General features: G+C 41.3%; 1 protein-coding gene across 2 annotated transcripts in view; it reads right to left on the bottom strand.

Moving 5' to 3' along the window:
• LOC120449192 (E3 ubiquitin-protein ligase TRIM9) overlaps positions 1–19298 on the bottom strand; it is a 76771-nt gene extending 57473 nt beyond the window's left edge. For both annotated transcript variants that reach the window (XM_039631550.1, XM_039631560.1), the window contains exon 1: positions 17881–19298. In XM_039631550.1, coding sequence (XP_039487484.1) covers positions 17881–18777 — 897 coding nt within the window. In that variant the 5' untranslated portion in view covers positions 18778–19298. The remainder of the gene's footprint in view (positions 1–17880) is intronic.
• Between the last annotated feature and the right edge of the window lie 6963 nt (positions 19299–26261).

Here is a 26261-nt window from a genome sequence, read left to right as displayed (position 1 = left end):
GAACACGCCAGCAGAGAGCAAAAAGCAAAAAGCAACAGCCGATGGCAGGTGAAGTCCACCCATCCGCCAGTTGTTTGTTTTTTTTTTTGGTTTTTATGTTCTTTAAAGGAAACTTTTTCTGCACAATGAATTTTTGCGCATTTTCCACCTGTATGAGCCCGAACCGAGGAAAGCGGTGTGGTGGGAAATTCGCCCAGGAAATCGATTCGTTGTGGTTGTTGCTCTGGTAATGAGACTTTCCATGACCAAAACGGAAAACGCCGCAAGGGGAAAGAGCACAATTTTCCAATGTTTTTTCCAGCTCGTTTCGGGTGAATTCGCAACTATGCAAATGGAAGGTAAATAACACAGCTTAGTCCTTTGGTTCAATTACTGGCAAAGGAACATGGAAAGGAACCTCTTTTCGGTTTTCTCAGGGTCTGGGGAAAAGCTATTAGCATGTGGGCGAGAAAAATGAGACGGGGTGCCGAGGCAGCAACAAATCTCAGCTAATTAAAGTCAACAAGCAGAATCATTTGAAATGAAATGTCAAACGGCGTAATGGAAATTTGCAAGTGTGTGTGGGCTGAGAGACAGCATAATATGTGTATGGAGGAATTAAGCTAACCAAAAGAGCAAAAGCCAAAGAAGCCTATTGCTGTTGTGCCTGCCTCGACTACTTCATATCCATTGCCCTAAAAATCAATATAAGCGGTAATTGGTATGAGGTATTTGAATATCACAGTTATGGACTGTTATTAAATTCTCCGCTTATGACATATTTTGTTTGGTATGGGTGTCTGTAGGGTGCTTAAAGGGTACCCTTTATAAATTTGCTCCAATACCAACCCCTCCATTTAACACTTTTCCCTCACATGTTCGATAAGGGCCCTAACAAGTTGAAGCACCCGCACAAGCAGCACAATATTTTGCCCTTTAAAACTGAAGAACACAAATTTTGATGAGGGTAATTATTGGCAGACTCCGCGGGGCTGGAGTTGGATGGAAAAGGGTAAACCGAGATTTATAACCGAAATGGATAGGAAGATGGGGTGGGCAAGCAAAAAAATTAAGATAGAAGGAAGCATAGAATTTCAATTAAAATTAGCAGCCAGGTCGTTAATATAAAATATTGCTAATTAGATTGTTATGGACGCGTACCAGTAGCGTCAACTGCTTCGCCTCCGTCTTTTGCATTGATTTTAACACGGTCATGAATATTAAATTACCAACTCACACATAGATGCCACATAGATGTTTATGGCTGGGTAGAAAAGTTTGTCTGCCATAAATTAAAATCAACGCCCATCTAACACGCCCCTTTCTGCCACTTTCACCTCCCCCTCCCGGACAGCCGCCACTCAGAATGTTGACGGTAATTAACTTTTAGGCATTTTCTATGCATATTTATGTGGGGCGTGCTTTTTGGGTGGAGCCGACTAGATGGTCCTTCTGCTTGCATAGCATTAACGAGGGGCGGTGGGTGGTGGTTTGGTGGGGATGCCCCTCACCACGACAGATGATGCGTGCAAGGCCGAGAAAATTACGCTTTTTCTTATTTTTTTTTCTTTTGACAGAGGATCTCTGTTCGCCTTGGAAGCCCTACACCTACAAGGACTTTGTATTCATTCATCGGAAATTCGCTTTCTATTTCTACACACCATCTGTAAATGTCATAAATAAATAATGAATTAATCATACAGTTTAGCGGATTTTTCTTCAGCCCACGCCAAGAGTTTTCAATTGTGAATTCAACTGAAAGGAGTCCTTGAGCTTCCATTTTCTACACTCCGTGATGTGCAGTCATTTATAAATTATTAATGATGTATTAAATATAAATTGGGGCGGATCTCTTTTTGCGTCTGGCAGCTTGTCAAATACATAAGGGGGCGTTTTTAAAAATGAGCTCTGATTGAAAGACTGGAAAGACGGAAGTTTAATGGAATTTCTTACTTGGCAGTCCTTAAATCTATTAATATTGCAAACAAAATATCCATCTACTGGCTAAAAGTAAGTAAATCAATTTGTTTTTACTAAAAAACGTACCCATGCCTAACAGGCAGTGTCTTAACTTCATTTTACCCTGGCAAACATTTCAAAGTGTTTTGTTTTTTGCATTTTAATTGAAGGCAAAGGCAAACGTTGTCATAGAACGGCACTTAAAACTCAATCAACTGCATCTAACCATATTAAAAGGAGCCCCAGGAAAAGTTGTGGCAAGGGGGAAACGTATAACGCATACGCCATGTGGTGCATGGTGCACTGATGTCGTCGGCATAGAAAATAAAAGAATGCAATCAATTTGTCAACGTCTGTGTTCTGGTATTGGTGGATATGGCACACCGTTACACAGCCGTATATATGCACGTTTGCTATGTCTGCATTCCGTCCGTCCGTCCGTCCGTCCGTCCGTCAGTCAGTCCGTCCGTTTGTCCGTCCGTACCGCTTCCCCTTCATCCGTCCGCCAGGCCATTCATTCATCCATTCGTTCGCCTGTCATCACACACGTATGCCGGCAATTTATGTGTCGTCTGGGTCTGGACTTTTTGCCTTTGCATTCGAGGGAAAACCAGCAACAGAAACAGCAGCAAGTAAATAAATTTAAAAGCGCTTAAAATGGGCGGTTGGGGCGTGGCACAACTGCAATTTACCATGTCGCAAGGTGACGCGACAACATTTGCCGTCTGAGCTTCGGTTTCAGTTGCAAAGAGCGACAATGATGATATTCAAGTTTACTGTGACACGAGTAAATTCAATTAAAACACCATGTCTTCGTTCACCGGGCAACTAACAGGTTTACTTTTTAGTTGAAACTTTAAATCGATTACTCTTGCGATGATGTAATACCTTGTAACCTTTGCAAGCGGCTGCAGCAAAAACTCTAATGGTGTATAAACCAATTAAGATTCAATTAAAGACTATATCCGAAAGCCTCTTAAAAAAGTTTAGGGTACCTTTATAATTTACTTTTAATGTTATATTAAGGAAATGCTCTTCTAATGGACATATTGTGTTCTATCACTAATTTGTGGCCCCAACTTGGTCGCAAAAATTGCAATCCTTAATCACATAACGCAGATGCTCCAGCCTGGGGATAAGGATTTGGGTGAGTGTGGGGCAGCTGGAGATTTCTGCACTTGTGGGTTTTGTGAACTTGTGAGACCAAACAGCCCGGGGCGAAAAAACAGCACAAAAAACAAACAATGCAGAAAAACAACAGTGGGGAAGAAGGGTACGAACGTGTTGTTGCTGTTGTCGTTATGATATTATTGCACTTGTCAGCTCCACACATGCACACAAGCACACATCCCCACTCCACAGGGACACTCGTACACTCGCACACACACCCTCACAATTATTTGTAGCACAGATGAACATTCCGCAAGCTGCAAGAGACGCCACAAAGTATGCAAAGTTTTTATGCCAAAGCGCAAATGAAAACAGCAAACGATACACAAAGTTACAAGGAGATATGCATGTGTGTGTGTGTGGAGTGAGGCAGAAAGGATGTGTATAATCCTGCGCAGGTATGCCTGAGCGAGATGCCTACAAAGGCATAGCAAGGACCCGGTATCCATCTGGAAATATGTCAACACACCGGGCGTATGAGTAATAAGTGCGAGCACGAGCCAAAGACAACAGCTGCGCATCAACTGCGACTCGGAATCAAATTTGCACATCTGCAGCGGAATGAAATGCATTGAAATGTTAGCCACAGAGTTATGGCATGCATAACCCACTCAAAGTCGGAGAACGGGAATCGCCAGTCAAAGGTTGATGTGGACCAAAGTGAAACGTGGCTGCACTGCGGGAAGTTTCATAATAACTTCATAAAAGAAACTGCGGGAATTTCAATTGCAATCAATTTGACCTTAAACCGTTAAACAAATCAATCGAAAAATCTATTTGTTAAAGCTAAGCTTTCTAGTAAATGTATCGCAGGGCAAACAAAGTTTACCTATGCTGTTTACCTACATTATTGTGGGCTTACACCCTTAATATAAACGCAAAATTTCCTATGATATTTTCCGCGGTGCAAATGTGTCGAGTTCTATACTTCCTTCACGGCTGCCATCGTTATTGCTTTTGGGAATATGCACGGCATGCCAAACACCCGCATCCCAGTCCTAATTCCATTTGCATGCCGCAGCTCGAATCAGTCTACTTCTGTTTTATACATTTTAATTTGAGTGAGCGAGTCGAGTCCTGGCTGCCAGGACACAACCAGGATCCCAGGATCCCCGCATGGAGCTCCATCCTGCTGCCATTTACCGCAGAGTTGGTCTCCACCTACGAAGAACCATTCCACAACATCTGAACCCATTCCAAGCCGTAGTCTCCCTTCAACTCGGCCATCTCTCTTGGTATTTCGCCTCGTTTCGTTTCGTTTCGCATCTATTTTTTATAAGCAGACGCAATTGTTTCGAAAATGAAAGGTTAAAATGTTAAATGCGACTTTGGATGAGAACAATGGGTTAAGGGTTTGGCTGCTGTCATTGTTTTTGCCAGAGGGTTGGCTGTAACCAGGAAATGCAGGCCCCCTTGGAGAGATCAAAACACGAACTTTGTCAATGAACTTCATATGTAAAGTTACTGGCGAAGCAATCTGAGTTTTGAGCGGGCTGTGGGTTTGATAAATGGGAAACTGGGAATTGCAGCGTTCACGGATTCCTAGAAATTCAAAACAAAGATGTTGGTTTTAAGCCAACTAACTGGTACAATATCTGGGCAATATTCTACCACAATTTGTGAGAAATCTCAGTTCGGTCTATTCATTATTGGAAATAGTTGTTCATTCCTTTAGTGTTTATTTTAGCAATATTTTTCCCTACGCCACACAATATTCAATTTCAATTTCACCTATGCGTTATGCGTCAGCTTCAAAAATGCATTAAATTAAAAATATTTACGCAGGATACAGGCACTTTTCTCGACGCACAAGTGCCTGTCTCGAAATACGTGTGCAAGCCAGGGTATTTTAGTTCTTGGCTATTGTTCATATTAAATTTTGATAGCCAGCCATACATCCGGCCGAAAAGAGACAGCCACAAAGGGATGCCAAAGCTTTTTGTTCATAAACATTTTTGTGTGTGTTTGCCTGGACGGGGGGAGACGAGGGGGAATGGGGAATGGCCAGATGGGAGCACTCTGCAGAGTGGAATGCCTTTCATTCTCCTCTTTTGTGGGCAATTCAGACATTAGAGATAGGCCGGCCAAACAGAAATGGTCAATGCAAAGAAAAGGAAAATTAGGTCAGGCAAACAATAAAAATCATCAGACAACGCTGAGACTTGATGAGCTCGGCAGCTCGATAAAGCTGCAGGCAAAAGGACATTCAAGCTGAGAGGGAATGGGTGGAATCGGCGGGGGAGGAATGTAGGGGGAAGTCAACCCCTAATGGCATAATCTTCACTAATTTAGCGCTCATTAATTTCTAGCGCTTCCATTCTGTTTGATAACACGAAAAGCGTAATTGAATTAAAAGTGGCAGCAGGACAAGGGCTGAATATATCCTGGATTCGGCAATCATAAGCATCAACATGTCGAGGACTTCTTTTCATTTCGTTTCGTTTCTTTCTCACTGCCAATATTCCGTGCTTTAATTAAAATGGCACAATCAGGACGAAGTAAGTCGCCTCCTGTGTGTCGATATCTTCGACGTTCCGTCCTAATCAGCATGCCATTTGTGTAATTTGTGTCGTCCTTGGCGGCACAGGAGCTTCTGCCAGCTATCGCGGCCTAATCATCTCGAGGCCCATTTGTTGTTACGGCCTTTTCACCCATGCCATTTTCACCCAGCCCGGTCTTTTTATTATAATTAGATACGAAGTGCCGAGCACTCGAAGGCAGCGTTTTCTGCCAGTCTCGTGTCCTGCGTCTAATGTCTAATGCCAGTCATCTCATCAGCACGCACTCCTCCTCGCAGGACTCTCCTTTGTCTTAGCCCTTTGCCACTTTGCCACTTTGACTTCCTGCCGATTCGGATGGGTCAGCAGTTTTTAATTGAATTGCACGAGGCTTGTCTTTGGCCCCGAGTTCGTTTATTATGCGCATCTATTTGCATTTTCCATCCACAAATCGTCAAATGCAATTTCTTCTGCGGCTAATTGTGTGTTTCTGTGGCTGCGAAAAGTTAATCTCGTCAGCAGAAAGTGAATGGGAAGTGCCACCCAAATGAAAACTTTGGGTGAAGTGAATTTTTAAAAGTTTACTTTAGAGAGTTTATGTTCATTTAATTAGAGATTCCTAAATCAAATGGTTAGAAGTTTTTAAAAACAAACTTTAACTTCCTGTATTGAAATACCCACATATACTTTCGATTAAATGTTCCTTAGTCCGATCTATGCAATAACACTTGTCCTTTACTGCTTTTTTTATTCTTGCCTAACTGCGTAGGAACTTAAAATAAGCTACATTATTCCGGTCACTTTATGTGCCTTTATCTCTGGCAAACGGGGAAAAGTCTAGATGGAAAAGTGGGAAATAATTTAATAAGGGAAAGTTCGCCCAGATCCGCATTGACCTTTTTTTTTTGCTAGCTGAATGTGCAAAGCGGTTGACATAAATAAAAAATGTTACTACATTTTGGCACATTACACAAAATAAAGGCGACGAGAAAAGGCGAATTCCCCAAAGAAAATCGAGTGAATGGGAAAATGGGTCTGAAAATAGCCTGATAAAATTGTGAAAAACTGCCAAAATGCGCTGGGCAATTCTCGGGAAAACGTCATGATGAAAACGGGTCAAGTAATCAATTCTGGTGGACAGGCTTGAGAATTTTTCCGAGGAAACCAAGCAATGGATTCGCTTAATTAGATCTCATGTTCGTGGAAAGTTTGGAGCTCTACAAAGGGTGTTCGCATTTATCTAAATTATTTCGTTAGTCGGGCCAAACAAATTAAAATAAATGTTTGTCAAAGGTCCGCACGAAGAGTCAACAAATTAAAAATTGTTTGAGTTGTGGGCGAGGTTAAAAGGGGAAAGGTATTTGGGGTCACTTGGGCAGGTGTTCGCCAAAAAGGTTTTCCGTGTTTGCTTTTTTCGCCCAAAAAGTCAACCCCAACCAATGGCTTCATTATATCGGAGTTGTGTGAAAGGTTAAATTTGTACAAGTTGGGTTTAAAAACCGATGAGTCTTGAAGGACCAAGCAAAAAATGGGAATACTTTAATATGTGTATTCAAACTGCGTGTGTACAATGTACACTGTACATTCGAAATGCTGTGTTTCGTCACTAGTGTGAGCTTCACTCCCCCTATTGAATATTCAGAAAAACTGATTCCATCACAAAAGCCGCTGGCGAAGGGAATGATATAAATTCATATCTGCTGCTGGGGCACGTCAAAATGTTTTATCAACAATGGCCTGAGGTTGTGTATTGATTAAAAAATTTCGTGAAGCGCCAGACAGCCGGAAAATGGGGAGGAAAATGGGAGGAAAATGCTGGGTGCACTTGTTGACAGCCTTACGCCCGGGGTCATAATTTCAGTTCAAAGGCCACTGCGAAAACTTTACAAAAATTGTGATTTTAAGCGGCTTTCCAGCGGCCAAGAGCGCTGATGATGAGGGCCGCGGTAAGCCACGGAAATTTAATTAATAAAAATTATTCTGCGGCTCTTTTTGTTGAGATTAACAGGCTTTTTTAAGTCCTTGGCCACGTGTTGAAAATCTGATTACAATGACACTCGAATGCTTTGATTCTGGTTTCCATTAAGCAAAATGACCAAAAGGCAAATATGGACTTACTTGCGCTTCGGCAATCAAAGTGGACGATGTTGACAGGAAGCGAGATTTACATACCTGAAAAAGAGAGCAGAAAATGGAAATTAGTTGGCTTTATCACAACCAAAATATATAATACTTAAAGCCAACGAAACTTTTAAGCCTATCAGGCAAGATACCAGACTAGATGGACGACACTAAATTAATTAAGGCTTTTATTCCATCAGATAGTAATCACAATAAATTACAGCTTAAGCAGCCCCTTACTTAGCCATCTAGTAATCAACTCAAGTCAACGCCCCACAGAGTTACTACCACTCTGCTATCTGTAAATAAATCAAATTGTTATTGCATTTCAAATCAGAAGCATTGAATTATTAATGCCGCCCGCCTTTCAGCACAAATGAAACATGCTAATGGAGTGGAGATATCCTAACCAAAAGCGGGCTTAAATCAGCTCCAAACCAAAGTCCACTGCCAGTGGACAGCGGCCAAATGCTGACAGCTGACAAGCCGCAATCCACAATCCGCAGAGATAGGGAGCAGAATCCTCCACCAGACACTCCAGGTCCAAGTGGGACAACAATAAAACAGCACAGCCGGAGGCGGGGTTCTTTACGCGCCCTGACCACAGGACAAGCCAAAGACCAGGATACGAGCGCAGCCGTTGCAGGTGCTCACCTGGGGAGCCCACCTGGGCAGAAACAGAAGCAGAACCTGAACCAGAAGCAGACACAGTGGCAGTGGCAAGCAGGCGAGGCACTTTGAATAGTTCATGAAGTTGTCACTTTGTCGGGCGTAGCATGCCCCATGCCCCGTACAGTGCTCTCCCAGTGCAACGGATATGGAATCTTGGCTAGGTGATTAAGATTTATGTGATTGGGTGGAATTTATACAAGCACATTTACAGTTTAAATTAAATATTTTTCAAAAAACAATAAAGGTAATATGTTGTTCTATACCTATAAAATGTCGTATGCCATAGAAATATAATTAAGACCACTGTTTCTTGAGCTAGCTTTTTTACAACTGCCTTTTCAGTAGCAGTTCATGACTCTCGGTAAATAACTTGGTTATCTTCTGTGACAGATGTAGCCTTAAAGCCATCTTTCCACTCCCATTGATTGGCAATTTGACAGAGATTATCCAAGGTAATGCTCTAATGTCCAAGCAACTGGAAAATATCTACAACTCATTCTTCATGCGTTTTAGAAACTCGATTAAGACATGCCCTCCCACGATAAAAGCAAAATGGAAAACCATTAAGTTATCTGCGATATATGATAATTGGAGCAAACCTTAATAATTTCAATGTGGCCCATAAAACCAAATGTTACTCGTTATCGATTCCAGTTATGTGCTTTGATTTCGATTTCCCCCACCTTTTCGGCTCCACTCCTTGGCCCGCTTGTCGCTTTATCAGTTTTATAGTGTGATTCTTGTGAAATGCAATAAACTTCGATGTTGATAAACATCTGTCAGTCTGTCAGCGAGTGGGTCGATTAGGGGATGGGGTCCCCCCAGTCCTTCAGTCCTCCACTCCCCCCTCTTTCAACTTTGAGGTATTTTATGGCTTGCATACGTGCAGCATGTAATTGCACCCTCGTGCGGCGCTGAATGCTCAAGTAGCTGATCCCTAACGAGCTCGACTTCCAGGTGACAGCACCCACCGATGCTACTAAATATTGAGATTCCCAGATACTCGTTTTTATACTCGATTATGTGGATTTGAGCATCAAGTCAGCCGTTTTATGCTCTCATTTAACAGTAACGCACTTTTATGATCAGACATTAAACTTGTCAGCAGCGATTAAAATAATTACATTTTATTGGGTTTATGATTGAAACTAAGCTGGCACTATGACGCAAGACTTAAACTGAAATATTGTTTATTAATATAGTTTGATTTATAATATGCTTATCAACAAAGACACCGCAATCTATGATGCTTCCGAAAATCCCTTGAGCCACAGGCTAATAAAATTAATATTAATATTAATCAAATTAAATCATAACGATTTAATAGCACTGCTATTCCATATACTCTTATTGAGTTACAAGTTCAATTCTTCTGAATATTGTATCCTTAAATATTTACTTCGCATCTTCCTCCATTCAAGAATGCTTGAAAAGTGCTCCTCTCAGCAAACCCCCCTAATTCCTCACCTAACTATGGCATTAACACTTGACCAGGTGGAGCTGGGATCGGGACACACAGCAGCCTGCACCGATAGCCATCTCCCAACCCCATCCCCATTCCCATTCCAGGCCTGCGCTCCCAGTGGCCCACATTCACGTGCCACACACGCAGCCAGCGAAGAAATTTAAAACGTCAACAAGCCCGTTGACAGTTGGCGCTGTGCAGGACTCGTAAAAAACTGAGGCACTCGGATAGGGATGCCGTACATATAGGGATAGGAACACGGATAGGGATATATGTACTATATATATAAATATGTATGTATGTGCAGTCGAGTGTGCACATTGTAGTTTTTAACGACACCTTACAACTGCCGCCCATGTCGCTCGTGCCACATGTGGCATGCTGGCTGATTCTGCGGGGTGACTTTTATGCGGCGGCTAATTAAAAAATAAAAGACGAACAAAAAATGAACAGCGGGTATATTTTTTATGGCCCCATTAAGTGCGAGCGTCAAACGTTTAACAGTCATAAAAGCGCCGCCCCACCACAAATTTAATACGAATTCAGCCATTTAATGCATTCGCAAACAAAGAACTTTATTTAATTTCCACATTGGATTTTAAGTTTTTGGCTGCGTGCTGCAATTCTTTGTTTGCCGCTCAGTTCATTTAGTTGGAAAATTTGCATATGCATGTAAATTAAAACTTCCGTTTTGACACTCCAAGGAACAACAGAAATCGTTGAGCGAAAATGTTGCATTGATTTACGCATTTATTTTTTTTTACGCATAATTAAAAACAATTTCCAATTTCGATTTTTTCGCCAAACGGCGGCTGTAAACTGTTTGAATTTCATTGCCATTAATTTGCATATGTGTAAAATCCGCGAAAACGCAGAGATAATATTATTGTTAAATCGATTGTTAATTGGTTTAAAGCGCACTCCCTGATTTTTATTTATTACCTCAAACTCAGACACAAATCCCTTCTACTCTTGTTAATTGAACGCCAGTGGCAGTGAGTTAAATTAAAAACACAATTTGCCCAATTAACCTAATACTATTTTCTTGGGTAACGCTCTAATTTTTTTTTAAGCCTGTGCTGCGACAAATTGATTCTCCTCGCTCCGATTGCCTGGCAATCCAGCAAATCAATCAGCAAATTAAGACGCACCTCAGGAATCGGTAAATCAAACACAGATACCCAGTCCACATTTGTCAATATGTTCTGGAAGGCATTGACATGAACTGAAGCTCGAAGGTAAATATCAGCTAAGATGTCTTGGGACTATGGCCTTATCGACAAATATGTATACCTGGCAGATAGCAAAGACAAACCCATTCAAAGTACTTGAATTCCGATGGCTAATTGCCTGCAGATAAGGCTGTAGTTAAAAAATGTTGCATTCGGATTGCATTCGACCTTGAAAAATTAATTTATAATAATTTTATACTTAAAGACTTTCCAATTTTATTCAATACAATAATAGATACGCAGTTACTTCTATCAAAAATCCCAAAATAAACGGATTTAAGTTTATGGATCTAAGCACAGGTGTTTCAACTATTTGTTGCCGAAATTAGTGCTTTATTTATCACGCTAATGCTGCCAAATCATGAATAATATCTCAATATATATCAATATACATATACTCTAGTTGCCAACCGCAGTGGCACAGAACAGTTTTCAACCAGGCGATAATTTATTTATTTAAATAAAGCAACAGTGGACCGCATTTGCCGGCGACATTATTTATTTATTTACCATTTAAATTAGAGCTTCAATAAATAGAAAAATAAACTCACTCTGCAATTAACGAGTGCAAAAATGCGCTCTTTATTGGCGTGCACAAATGGAATTTACATAAATTAAGTGCAATATCAGGTTTTTTTGTTGCGTTTAGCTTATTTATAGATTGTCTAGTGGGCAATATGTTGCCACTTTGTTGTTCATTGTGGAAGTTATTTATTTCTAAATATTTGCATAGTTTGGTGTGGCTATAAAAATACTTTTAAATACATTGACACGATGTAAAACTGCTGCAGATTCTGAAAAAACACTCGCAGAGTTAAGCCAAATTTCCAAAATAAACTAACAAAGCATTCTTAAAAAAAAAACAAATAAAATCCAATTTACGTCAATTTCGAGTATTTTACTTGCACTCGGTTCAAATAAAACCTAGAACATGAGAATGCATTCAGAAGCAGGCCAAAAAACCCACAGACAGTAAGTAGCAGCAAAAAGCAATAAAAATGACTCTCGAGAATGGGAAAATTCGATGTGATGGCCATAAAATTTTAATAACTTTTTCGGCCGGGTCACCAGGCGGGGTCACCAAACCCACATCTCTCAACGCAAACACTGCAATCACAACAGAAACGGAAATTTTAAAAACTAAAAACGCAGACGGGCAAACAAAATTCGGAAATCAGTGAATTGGTCAGCGGCGAATGGAAACTAATTAAATTAAATCAATAATGGGTGGCCTCTTCATACGGGGTGATAGGATGTGGGATACTCAGTGGTCATGCCCTCAGAATTATGTTGACACCAAAAAAAAAAAAACAACGAAACTGAGCCACAAAATCCAATAATTTTTAACGCAATTTTCATGGCCAGCCGGCTTCCTTGGTGGCCAAACCGAAAAAGTTTTGCGGTCAAAGTTGTTCTATGTTTGTGGAGTCGCGGGGTCGTTGGGCGAGTAAACAAAAGTAATTATATCGCAAAAAACCAAAAACGAAAAAAAAAACAAAAAAAACAGAAACATTTACAAAAAACCTTGACAATTGCGCTGGGACATGCAAACTTTGCATAAATTACAGCGAGAGGGGGAATTATTTTTTCCAACTTTTGTAATTTCGCATTTAGCGTTGAAAAGGCTCGCGAAAAGCAATTTTCAGATAAGCGATCCTGACCGTCGAAAATCAGCACAACAACAACAGCGGCTCACAAGCGGGTGGGGTCACGCCCTCAAACCCCCCACCTACCACCCACCACCTCCCACAGCCACCCAACGCCCACCCAGCCACCCATCTGGTTTGACATTTATGGTGGAAATAATTAGGGGCTTTCACAGCGGGCATTTTCACGGAAAATGGGTAACGGTTGGAGTTTCCCGGTGAAATTTCCACATGAAAGTGAAGTAAAGCCTCGCCTTGGTAATGGAAATCGTGTGTAGGGGTAAGTAAATGAATAAACACATATTAATGCGATTGGTTTGCGGTCTCGGAATAGCTGAGAACAACAAAGGTCCTAAACGCAATTGCCTTATTTGCACAGGCTTTCGCTTATTGGCTTTGTGGTTTTAATTAAGCGGCAGACAATAGACCTAAAAGGCAATGTTCTATTAAAAAGAGTTCTTTGGTTCATTAAATTCTTCAAAAAGATTTTATTCATATATTTTAAAGATTATAATTTATAAGGATACACATAAGTAAACTGACACAAAATCTACCTTCCGCTGATGGCATTGCCATAAGTTAATAGCAACTTATAGCTTAACATTTTAAGCCATGAATATAAAGGTCACATAGTCAGATTCCGTTTCAAAACAATAGCCAGCAAACGGAAAATGGTATACCAGCATAACAACCCCTGTGCAAAAGGCTTATCAAGATCTGAAAATATCAATTACCCAAAGCTTTATCTGTTCATCGCAAAGTAAACGACCAATGGGTGCCAATTAAAGCCATGTTGATGGGCCGAGGACAAGTTGTCCAAATGTAAGACCCCGGGGAATACCTATGGCTCATATCCCCACGACAAACTGTGGACAAACTGAGGACTTTTGGTCATTAAACTGCTGTAGATGGAGCTGGACACGTGACTCCATAATGCATATGTCTGCAGGTCTGGTAAACATTTACTGCCACTTAGCTTAGCTCCTTCGACCCACTCACACCCCCCGAAAATTGTGTGGACTACTCCCTCTGTTCTCATTCCAGTTACCCCCTTTGGGGAAAGGGGACACACCCAAACAAATGTTGAAAAATGCCTGAAAATTATGCACTGGGGAAAAGAAATTCCTTTCTATTTTATTTTGACCAACATTCGAGTTTGGGTGGATAGACAGGTAAAAATTACAGCCCATCTACAGGGTGACTTTCCGTTGGCGGAGTTTGTTATTATTTAGTGAACAAGCAACTGTTGAAATTTACTCGTGACAAAATAATTTCAGAGTTGCGCAAAAACGAGCAAGCAGGCAATTTTTTATGAATTAGGGAAAGTACTTTGTCCGCTCTCCTGTTTTCCAGAATTTTCATTGTTTGTGCCTGGCTGACTTTCATTTCATTTTATTGCCACCAGTTTTCTTCTATTCATTTTTTATGTTCCCCCTTTTTTGCCTTCTGCAATTAACTTGGCTTTTGCGCAACACACATTATCCTGGCATTTTTGGGGATGTGCTATACTCTCATGTGACTGAGCTTTCTTTGCAGTCAGCTTTAATTTCTTTAGCCTCCCCCAAAGACACGATGGTCTGTTAATTAGCCCGGCGTTGAATGTTGTTTATTAATTATGTAATTCATTTTTCCGCTTAATTATATTGCGAGAGGAAGACAGGCCAGCCTGCTGCCAATGTCAGAAATCCAAATGTATCTACACATAAAGTTCGTGTAATTGGACTGTAATTAACTGAACTGCCTGACGTGAAAGTGGGGGCATTAAGGAAGTATTCCCGCTTGGCTCTTCCTTCTAAAAGGAATTTGTGTGTAGGCTCACGAAAATAACACCCAAATTAGCGGGAAAAAATTCGTGGAGGTAGAAGAAATGTGGCTTGACTTGAAGGAAAAACAGAATTCGGCTAAGATTTAATTATGTTTAGATCAAGGAATATGTCTATCAACATACGCATTTAATATTTTATCATCATACTAATATTTTTCACACTTTCTTCGAACAGCAACATTGTGAATGCATTCACCTCCCCTAGTCATATATGAAATAACCTATTTAAAGCCATCATTGTTGGGATCTGCAGAGCACTACAACCAGAATTCTGGGCGGTTTCCAATGGATTCGACACACATCCATCCAAAGAACGTTGGCCCAGGGTTGGTGGAGGAAAAACAATGGAATGCTGCCACATTAAACGGAACAAATGCAGTGCAATCATCTGACAGGACCTTAAAAACGAGGTATGCAGAGGGGTGGATCGGGTGGTTGGTGGTGCTGATGGAGAGTGGTGATGGTGGTGGTGGGTACAACACGAAACATGTTGCAAAATATTTCAGAATGTTTTCCACTGCCAACGGACAACTGCACTTTGATGGTGTCATAAATCTCAAAGGAGCAGGAACAAGGAGCGAAAAGGAAATAAAAATGTATAAACAACAATGAGGAATGTCGAGGTGCAGAAAGCAGGCCAAGGATAACTCGACAGGATACGGCACAGAATAAGCAACTCCATAATAAACAGCGAAATTAATGATTTACAAAGGCCTCACAACAAGTTGGGAAAGTCCCAGCCCAGCAGAATTCCGATTACCTGTTCCAGAAGTGACAGGTAGAAAGGTAAAAAGAGCTCACCCACAATTGGGTGTGAGAAATGGCACAAACACGGCAACTTATCTGCAAATAAATCTTCGGCACAGAAAACAAAATGTAAGGGACTTGGATTATCATTTAAAGAAACTAAACAATAAAAAATACAAATTTTAATTCTCTTCATAATAAATGAAGCCAATTGAATTCCTAACAGATGTTATGAAAGTATTTAAAGTGGTTTATCCTGGTGGAAGCACTTTTTTAAAACATAGCTACTTTTTAGTAGTAAATAGTAAATGAATGGGAAAAAGTACATTTTTGAAACGTGAGTTGTATTTTTCCAAGTGACCGTATGACTCGATGCTTGAATACTAACACTCGGTTATCTTATCAACTCTTTTGGGGGAAAGGCGGAGGCGTCACTCCGGATTGCGTGCGTGTGTCATTCATGCGGGGATGAGCTGGAATTTGGAGGTAGAAGCCTCACCTGGCTGGTGCCATTATGCGGTGAGCAGCTGCCCCGGATCAGCTGCCCGGGGCATGGGGATGCATTTTGGCATTTGGCATTGTTCGGCCGAAATTTTGACTTTGCGCCTGCAGGCGAAGATGCCGAACAATGGAAATTGAAAATCAGTTGCAGGCCGCCGCTGGCCGAGAAGATGCGCCAGGATGGAGAAGTGCGACCAGATGCCAGATAAACCGACAGGAAATGGCAAATCTGCAATCTAGGAAACACTACTCCAAAAAACTTCAACATGTTTTGCTGCAAACGGGAACAACAAAAATGCGGGTACTTACAGAGGCTGCTAAATGAGACTGATTTTGATAAAACTGATAAGACTCCGGAATGCGTAATTTGATGAGGACACATTTCAACCCAAATAGATATACAAATGGGGCGAACTACGCTACAGATACTGTTATCATGGCGCTGGCTCTTCAATTATGAAATATGGTGAAAATGCAGAAAATGTATCTATTGGAATATTTCAGCTAATAGTAGAAAACCTTTGAGCATTTATTAATACTCAGTATCTATAGGTACAAAAATTGTTAAATCAACCATAGAAATAGAACGTTAACACATTTATAAATCTATAAGTAAGTCCACTTCCATTTGAAATCTTGCCAATCTTCTTACTATATTTAGATTACAGGTTGTACAGCCAGAGACTGTGAAATACTTTTGCGCATTTTTAGGATACACAAATGCTTTCTATTCCTTCTGCCCTGTTTCCCTTCGGGCCATATCCTTCTTGACCTGACACGACAGTTGATTCGCTGCCGCGTTGTCATCCTTTGTTTTGGCTGCCGCTGCAATTTGTCACTTTTCGCACTTGGGTCTGTCCTTGCCGCAGTTCGTCCTCTTCCGCTGGCGTCGGTTTGTTGTCCTTGGATGACAGGATGTGCAGGCACTCGAAACATTTGCCATATTAAAATTGTTGCCGTTGACAATTGCCAGTGATTCGACGACAGACGGGGAATTCATGAATTCAACTAGCGAACGACAGGTGAGAGGGCCACAAAAAAATGACACTGAAGTTCTGTGAAATGAAATTCCAAAAGGTAGGAAACCGAAACTTATCGCTGAATTAGCGTGCCAAAGTTGCGAGATTGTGGCACTTTGAAAGTCCCGTCAAAACAAAAGCTGACGAGGGTGAGTAGGAGTTGCAAAGAATTTGCTTTAATGAAATACTTCACCTGACTCACAGACCCAGAGATACCTCTTCTATAATTATGGCTTGCATTTGTAAAATCTACAATAAATTCCTGTATTTTTGTATGCCTTGTTATTCACCCCTTTTACCATTTCACCTTCATAGCATTCAGTAGCATTTCAAGAGCTACAAGCTGCCGTAAGCAACAATATCCCCAAATACTTGCACCAAAGCAATGTTGCATGAAAAATGTTCGGGGCCACAAGACAAGCCATAAATTTTCCACAAAAAAGCCAGACGTAAGGCAAAGGCAGAACTGAAATACAATCAACTAAAAAGGAGGAAGCGAGTCAGGATGTGGCCAGGATATGCGGTGGCTTCGCCTGCAAATACATATTTATTTCCCGAGGTCCCTACTTTCGCCCCTAATTAGTTTGTCTTAGTGCCGTATTTTTCTTCGCCTCGAAAGGACTCTTTTGATTCCTGGCAATGAATTTCCGGACATCACGGTCATATCATTGTCCTTTGCATTGCACAAGCTGCTGGGATCTGAACTTGGTTTGCATAAATAACCAATTCCTATTTGGTATTTCTTTAATTAGCACATTTTCCCTCTCCTGGCTTCCCAATAAAAGCACATTTTCCTTCTCCTGCGCTTCTAATATAAGCTCTTTGTTTACCAATAAATGAACAAATATTTGTACATATTTCTATGGCTCTTGGTAAAGTGTCCTGTGATATTGGTAATAATTTAATTAATTCAATAAATACTTGTATCTGACTCTGAATAAGCTTTGAAAGTGATATAGATTGAGCCAGATTATACACATTCGAGTCTTTTATGCAACTTCCAATCATTATAGACGACATTAAACAATATGGTATATAGAACTCACCTTTTGAGCCTTGCAGGTGACGTTGATGGACTGGACGTCGTGGGCCTGGTGGCGCAGTTCTCCGATGCAGAGTCCGCAGGCGGGAGCCTTGCAGCTGAGGCAGTACTGGGAGAGGGTCTCCTCGTGCTCCCCGCAGACGGACTCCCTCTGCTGGGCGGCGCCACGCGGCTTGACCAGCGTGTGCTTGGCCAGCGGTCCGCGGGCGGGATGGGTTAGCTCGCGGCAGGCATCGCAGTAGCGTATCTCGCACTGCTCACAGATCAGGGACGCGACCTTGGGATCGGTCTCGCACATCTGGCAGCGGAGCGCTTCGCGGGCGCAGAAGCGATCCACGATGGCCTCCATGGCGCGGTAGGTGGGCAGATTCCTAACGCCCCCGTCGTCGAAGAAGACGAGCTTGCGGCAGAGCGGACAGGTGAGGCAGTAGGCGGCGCCGGGCGGTGCCACCACATTGCCCACTCCTGGCAGCAGTCCTGTGCCGGCATAGGACACCGGACGCGATGTGTTCGAGCAGCAGACCACGCCCGAGTCCGCCTCGCTGAAGATGCTCACCTTGTCCGACTGATCCTGGTCGGAGGTGACGCTCTCGCTTCCGGTATTCGAGCTAGCCGTGCTGGCAGCGGAGCTGTGGGAGCTGTGCCGCGTGCCGGGTCCATTGGGATTTGTGCCCGGAGCAGCTGCTCCTCCGCCGGCACCGCCTCCATTTCCATGCAGCCCATTGTGTCCCGCTACCGAGGCTGCCCCTGCTCCGTTAACAGCTCCCGGAAGAGCCGATCCCGGACTGTAGGGCGTCTGGATGTCCAGGGCACAGCCCAGGCAGAGGGCGTGGAAACAGGGCAGCAGCACCGGATTGGCGTACAGCTGCTTGCACGTGGGACAACGCAGTTCGTCCTCCATGTCTGGTGGCTTTAGTCCGCAAGGAGAATGCGATTCGTATAGAGATGGCGGATTCAGAGGTCCTGTTTCAGTCGGTTATATCCGCGCTTTAGTTGGGTTGCACACTTTGGGACAACATGTCTTTGGTAATCCTCGAATTAACACTTCACTTTTGCGATAGCAATCTTCCACTTTAATAAAATCACGCTTTAAATCCTGTTTCTTGTCTGCAAATTGTGTATTATACTGTTTCCGCTTTTGAAACTTGCACAATTTTTTGTAGTCCGTGGTTTTCTTGTTAGCTCAATCGCAACAGTACCACACTTTTTAACAATTTTTTATTTAACTTCACTTGGAATGTTTTTCAGTCCTCAAAAATGCACTTTTGACAAATATTTTGTTAAACGTCCTTTATGTTTTTTTTTAATTTTGTGTATGTTTTCTTGACTTTCAACTTTCTTGCCACTTTGATTACGCGCCTAACTTTAAAACGCGACGAATTCCGATTCTGAGCATCCGCAACACGACCGATTCGCTTGAGATTTTTGAACGACTGGCCGCGGAAAAACTTGCTTCCGCAGTCGAGGTTTCAATTCGAACTCGAATGCGTTCGACTGAGGGAAGCAACTACTTCATACCGCTACAGGTTCGAATAAATTTCAGTGTGATAAACACTGAAACATTTGTAAAAATAATATATATTATTATATTATTTCATAAAATGTAAAATAAAATTAATCGCTATTTTTACCTGTATTTATTTTTCTATATTTATTATGTTAACATTTATTTGTTGCCTTGCGCTTGATTCGAACACGAGCCTGTTCGACTGGAACCTTCGAACTCAACAGTTCGAATACAGTTTGAGAGCCACTGCCATGGGAATAATTCAGAAAGTAAACACATGAAATGGAGAATATTCGATTAGGTTATTCAAAAAAATAGTTTTTTTCAATTAAGCATTGAGAACCAATATGTATAGAATTTTACTATCGCATTATATATCGCAATGCACTGGCTGCCTTATCGGCAGATTGAACTGAAGCAGTATAACATGCCAAACTGATAAAGTTACAAAAAGTTTGTTTTACACCGGCTGCAGAAGTAAAAGCAACAAGCTATTATTTTTTTTTAGAATCCCAAATAAGTTTAATGGCAAAAACAGTATTAATTTTGTGTACAATTTCTATATTTTTATATTTTAGTAGCTTACCATTTTTCGTACAATGTTTCAAGTAGCAGCAAAAGTTTTCCAAGGAACCCCAAGATTGGGCAAACTATTTGTCTACTTTGACTTCGACTGAAGAGCTATTAATTGGAGTACCACTGTGAGTGGCTCAGGTAAGTGAGCAGGTAATGTCGGTGCCACCACTGCACCACTACACAACTACAACACTGCACCACTGATAAGTCCCGACCGGCCACCGACCCACTCGTGCACATGGCGACATTCCTAGCTGAAAATGCTTATATTTATGTATGTAGGTACATATATCCCTCATTCCCCAATGGAGGTATCAGCGACGTCGATTCTACGATCTACAAATATTATTGGACCACGCTGTTTGTTTGACTGATTTTAAAATCGGACTCTGTCTCAGCCTGTTCTACAGTTTGTTTTGACACCGGAGCGGCCAACCGAGCGGGAAATCGAGAGCCAGCGATTGAGGATGGTGAAGAATGCCCCACGGTAACTGACATTCGATATCGGAAAGCCAAATACAAATAGGTGACCTGGTCTAGATGTTTATCTACACAGAAAGAAAATCGTTGAATAGCTATTAATTTTAAATAATATAAATAATATATTATAACAAATCTTCCATCATCAATCGTAGAATAAATATAGAGTGTATTAAAACTATTTCATTTGTTAGATATTGACAAGGTGTTTTTCCAAAAGGGCATGCAAATAAATTGCTTATAATATTCTGATATTTTACAGATATTTTTTAGAGTGCACGCTATGCAGCACGGTTAAGGAAAATGGTGGAGAACGGAGCAAGAAAATCGTGCGGCGTGGAAATTGTCTGACTCCCCTTTCCCAATTTCAACAATATCCCCACCCGGAGCAGTGCGTAATCCGTTCGACTTAATAAGCCACGTTCCTGCTGGAGTATTTGATCTGGATTTGGAATCGGGAGGTGTTAAGTGGCTCCCCACCTGAACCCCGCACCCAAGCCACCAAAACGTACGTCTCACTCGACTATGCAAATATTGACTAGGAACGCATTCGTATGCTTAATTTGTCTCAATTTATTGTTGTTTGTTTTAGTTTTTACCATCCGAGTCCTTAATTTCCGTCTTGTATTCTTTTTCTGACTTACTAATAAATCACAAAATCGGACAGCCAGTGACGAGGAAAGGGGACGAGCTGGGCGCCTAATTGCCGTGGTATTGATTTTTATATTTTCCTGACCTATGTGTGAACTTTTGGAGGGCGATGGCGCCACAGAAAAGTATGCACAAGAACGATAGCCTTAACTGGGATTGATGACATGCTTAATTATTGCATCATTAAAAAAAGACTCGTAATGTTCAGCTAAACTGTAAACAGATTAATACGTTATTTACTTGAACATGTTTAAAGAAGAAATTGCCAGCATTTATGTAAAAGATGAAATATAACATTTCGAGAATAACACGTAGATTTCAAATCTGCTTATTGTTCAAATTATCACCCCTCTAAATGAAATCTAGCCAGTAAGAGTAAATAATTTGAATGTGATTAAGCGAAACACCACAGGACATAACCGATTACCCACGTCCATATGTAAAATTAACTTTACAGATAGCGTTCGCCGGGAGAATCCGAGAGTTCGACTATAACCAAGCGACCAACGCCTATAATTCACTGCAGCTTAAAATATTTAAAAAATTTTAGCACGCTCGCTCGCCACTAAGACTGCCGTAACGAAACATATCGCAGCGAAAACCACTTTCGCACCCCAAATCCCAGCCTCATCCTCGCGCCTTTTTGGTCCACTTTAATGCCGTATATCATGTGGTGTAACCATGGCCAAGGACATTCGCCATATGCGAGCATGCATAAAAACGCAATAATAACAGTGTGTCCTCGCCACGCCACTCGGTCCCTGTTCGGGCGCCATCCAAAAATAGCAGAAATACTTTGGCCACCGCGGGTGCGAAACATTTTTTGCACTTTTCCCTGCCCTTTTTTTTCGTGGAAAAGCTGGACAGCAAAAAAAGGAGCGCGAAGAAGAGCAGCAAATTTTTTGACTGGCGGCGTTTTAGCCTGGCTTTTGGTGTACGTGTCTCTGCAGCTTCCAACTCCGAACTCCAAACTCCCCTTGTTTTCCTTTTAAGCGCGGTTTTATACCCATCCACTCCCCCTTATCACTCTTTCGTGCGTTTCGTCGGGCTCCAAAAGAAGGCAGCGGTCACAGGAGCGGGCAGGATTCGCTATCCGTCGTCATTGTCGGGTTAACAAACACACCCACACAGTCACGCACACACACACACGCACACACACGCGGACGCTAAAAAATACTTTGGCTATAATAACCATAACGGAATGGAAATCAGCAATGACATTTTGAATACCCTTTCTGCTGGGAAGCAGCCTTAAAAAGCGCTACAAGTATTTTAAATTGTTGAATGTTGGTTCCATAAATTTGGTATTTAACATCTAACGCCTCTGTTTTCATTGCAGGAAGTTGCAACAGTTTGAAGCATTGTAATTGCCACTTTTTTATTGGTTTTGCATTTTTATACAATACAATAATCCTGCTATTTGGTTCTCTTTCCCGTTTATAATGTCTAGAAAGGTACAAGCACTAATATAAACATATATATTAGGTAATAAGAGCAGCATTGTTAATATAATTAGTAAGTGGTTTGCTGCCAAGTCAAACTTATTTTCGAAAAGCTACCAAGGTAATAATGACAGCTGCACAAATATTTGCAGGGTATCACAACGGCATTCTTTGGCGGACAATATGTAAAAAGTTTAACCAAAAACTACTGAATGGAGTTGCCAAAGACGTGGAGAAAAAAGAGCACGAGGATGAAGTGAATGGAGAGGGAACACAGGCAGCCTGGCGAACAGTTGTTGCTCCGTGGAGTCCTGGCTGCGCTCGCTCGTTCAGGATAACATCACCAAATGAGATTAGGAAGGACATTCGCGTATTTAACACAGACGGACGCAACTGAAACTGCTACCAAGAGCAGAGCATCGTGGTAACTGGTAACTGGTTACCAGTAGGATATCCTGACTGCCTGTTAGCCCGTTTGGACTCCATCCACGCGGGCAGGATAAGTTCTCGTCCTGCTGCTAGCTCTGCTGCTGGGGAGCCATTCTGTGGGTTTTTATTCGTTTTCGTTTTTGGGGAAAATGTTCAACAGGGGAATTTAGGGGGTAGGAGTGAGGGGTGCTGGGTGCCACCCAGCAGACTGCTAATATTGTGTACCATGCTTAGCGCCTCTGTTGTCATTGCAGGAAGTTGCAACAGTTTGAGGCATTGTAATTGCTTTTTTGTTTGTCCCTGCGAGGCAAGGGCTTTTTGGACGTTCCCCGGACTATCTCGAATTGCAGCAAATTTTTAATTAGTTTTTTTGATTTTTTTTCATTGTGATTTTCGGGGCAATTTTTATGTTTCCACCGCCTGAGGTTCGGCAACTGACACCAGCCTTAAATTGGGGTTTCAAAGGATTTCTAATTGGTTGGGCGAGTAGAGTGCTTAGACACATTTGCTAACGAGTTAAAGCGAAGATAAATCGAAAGTTATGGTCCTTGACAAATCGTTTGCTGTTCATTTTTGGGGGACCGGAGACGTTTTCTAAATTACGGTAAGTGAAACTTCTATATCCGTTACGCGGTTTTTGGCTGAAGGACAAGTCGACTGAGCGGGGAAGTTTATAACAAAGGAATTTCAATTATCTGTAAGGTTGCGTTGAGCAATTTTGAGTTTTAACATTCTTACAAAGTCTGTATTTCAATACAAAAGTTGGACTCCTACAGCATTTGCAATTAAATTAATTAAAATGCAATTTCTTACAGAAATCCAAAAGCTTATCCTTTGTATCTGCGTGCCTCAAAAAAAAACGAACCCAACCGCAGAGTACAAACCAAAAACAGCTGCTCAAAGTTCTACCCCAAACCTCAAAATAAACAAAAACAGAGCACGTATAATTAAATACGTTGTGAGTATTCGTATTCCGTTGCGGGAAAGTTCACACAGGGAAAGCCAAGGCAAATCTTCCATCTGGTGGCGTCCATGGTGAAAACTTCATTGCAATTATGAAATTTTAGACATTTTGATGTACTGCAGCATGTAAAGCGCAAGCTCCCCTTGTGTTCCATCCTTTGTTGTCAAAAAAAAAATGGCCAGCAAAGTTGTTTGGTTAGAAAAACATGAGACGAGTGTCGACGATATGGGTATGGAAATACCACGTATAGAATTCTAAAAAAAGAAGTTATTGCTGCCAGTCGGGTGGGTTTTCGGTGGGTGGAAATCAAATTGCGCATTTGATTATGAAATCAGATACTTTTTCGGGCATGCAGTTTTCACTGGCGAAACGGCTATTAATATAGTTGGTAATTGCTTGGCGTCGTTTGGGGGACCTTTAAAGAAAACCCCTATCCAATTACACACATTTTAAGCTTTTTTAAAGATAGTTCTTTAATACGCCAAGTTAATCTAAAAATTCCAATAAATCGTAAAACTCCAAGAAATTGATATAAATTCACTTTTATTTCCAACAGTAATTGAAAGTACATTTTCCCACCGAGCTGAGCATCGGATGGCCAGTCTGAACAATGAGTTGTGTTGGTCCAGGGAAGAACCACATAACATCAATTATAAATGCACTCGATAAATTATTTCCAAGTATTAACTTGGCTTTCAGCCACTTCAACAGCAGTTGCCCATGTGTGGATGCGAATTTATACTACAGCATAAGTACTTTTCATGGATAGATGTGTATTTACAAAATTATTTTCAGTTTACTTTAGTTTGCAGCTAAACCGAAGAATGCTCTTCTTCCTTCAACTTGAACCCTTTTTTTGGTTTTTCCTTCCAGTATAACAGTGTGTGAGTGTGTGTGAGTGAGTGTGTTTAGGTGAGCTTAAAATGGCCACATTCGTGCACGTGCTTGTGCACTGGTGTTGGTGCTAAGCACTTCCGGTTGGCTGCTCGACTGCTCACCTGACGTGCGTTCCCCACTTCGAAGGATTCCCGGGGCAGGTAGAATCCTCTGTGGCTTCGACCTGCACTTGCACCTCTTGGCTTCCGACAGATCCCCATTTTCCACTGCCACTGGCAACCCACTCCCACGTGCTGGTTTGATTTTTCATTAAGTTTTCAGGGGGAGCTCCAGCATAAGTCACTTCTTTGTTGGTTTTCTTTTCATCGGGTATCGTTAGTAAAAATTATTTTCAATTAGCCAGCTACACAACTGCTGAACAGGGAAATGGATGGACCGCAGTTTTCGGTTTCCTTATTTCGATTCCCAAACTCGCCGCTCTGCCACTTTCCACTTTCCTTATTGGCCTCAATAATGCAAGGGAATTGGGCACAGATGTGGATAAAATTTGTGAAGCAAGCTCCAATTCAATTTACACATATGACAGCTGGCTATTGCGAGCAGATATTGATTTAAAGCCATATTCTTTACGTGCTCAGCATAAAAATGGATATAAAATATTGGTTTTTTTGTAATTAGTAAAATGTAGTGTAATTATATGAAAACCAATATGTTTGCCAAATTTTCGCATATTTTGTAAGGGGTAACATCATCAAAAATTGCAAAAAATGTGAAACAAATAGAATTTTTTTTTGAAAACACAGTTTGATTGGAAATTTAATTACGAACTCAACGAGGTATGACATTCCATATTTGGACCTCTAATTCGAATGCTGTGATCAAAATACTGATAATAATTTACGCCAAAAAACAGAAAATCGATTTTCGCCAAAAATTCAATATTTACGATTGGTATTTTCGGTATAACTTGGCTAAAAATAGTCAGGAAGTTAAAAGAATTACATTTTTGTACTCCTAATTACCAATACTAACCAACCAAGTCACTTTTTGACCGACTCTGTTAAAATAATTTTTGGCCAAATTTTCGCATATTTTGTAAGGGGTAACATCATCAAAAATTGCAAAAAATGTGAAAAATCTAGAAATTTTTTTTGAAAACGCAGTTTGATAGGAAATTTAATTACGAACTCAACGAGGTATCGCATTCCATATTTGGACCACTAATTCGAATGCTGTGATCAAAATACTGATAATAATTTACGCCAAAAAACAGAAAATCGATTTTCGCCAAAAATTCAATATTTACGATTGGTATTTTCGGTATAACTTGGCTAAAAATAGTCAGGAAGTTAAAAGAATTACAAAGTAAGCTCGGACGTTCCCTTTGATTTCAAAAGTCGGACCCCCGAAAGTAGACAACACTTGGGGCCTTCTGCCGCTGTTGCAGCTGACAAGCCAAAGAGTTTGGGGCAATTTCTCGGCTAGTTCCAGTTGTTGAT

This window comes from Drosophila santomea, chromosome 2L (genome assembly GCF_016746245.2).
Source record: "Drosophila santomea strain STO CAGO 1482 chromosome 2L, Prin_Dsan_1.1, whole genome shotgun sequence".
Lineage (NCBI taxonomy): Eukaryota > Metazoa > Arthropoda > Insecta > Diptera > Drosophilidae > Drosophila > Drosophila santomea.
Note: the sequence above shows the minus strand (reverse complement) of the source record. Positions and strands in the feature narration are given on the sequence as shown.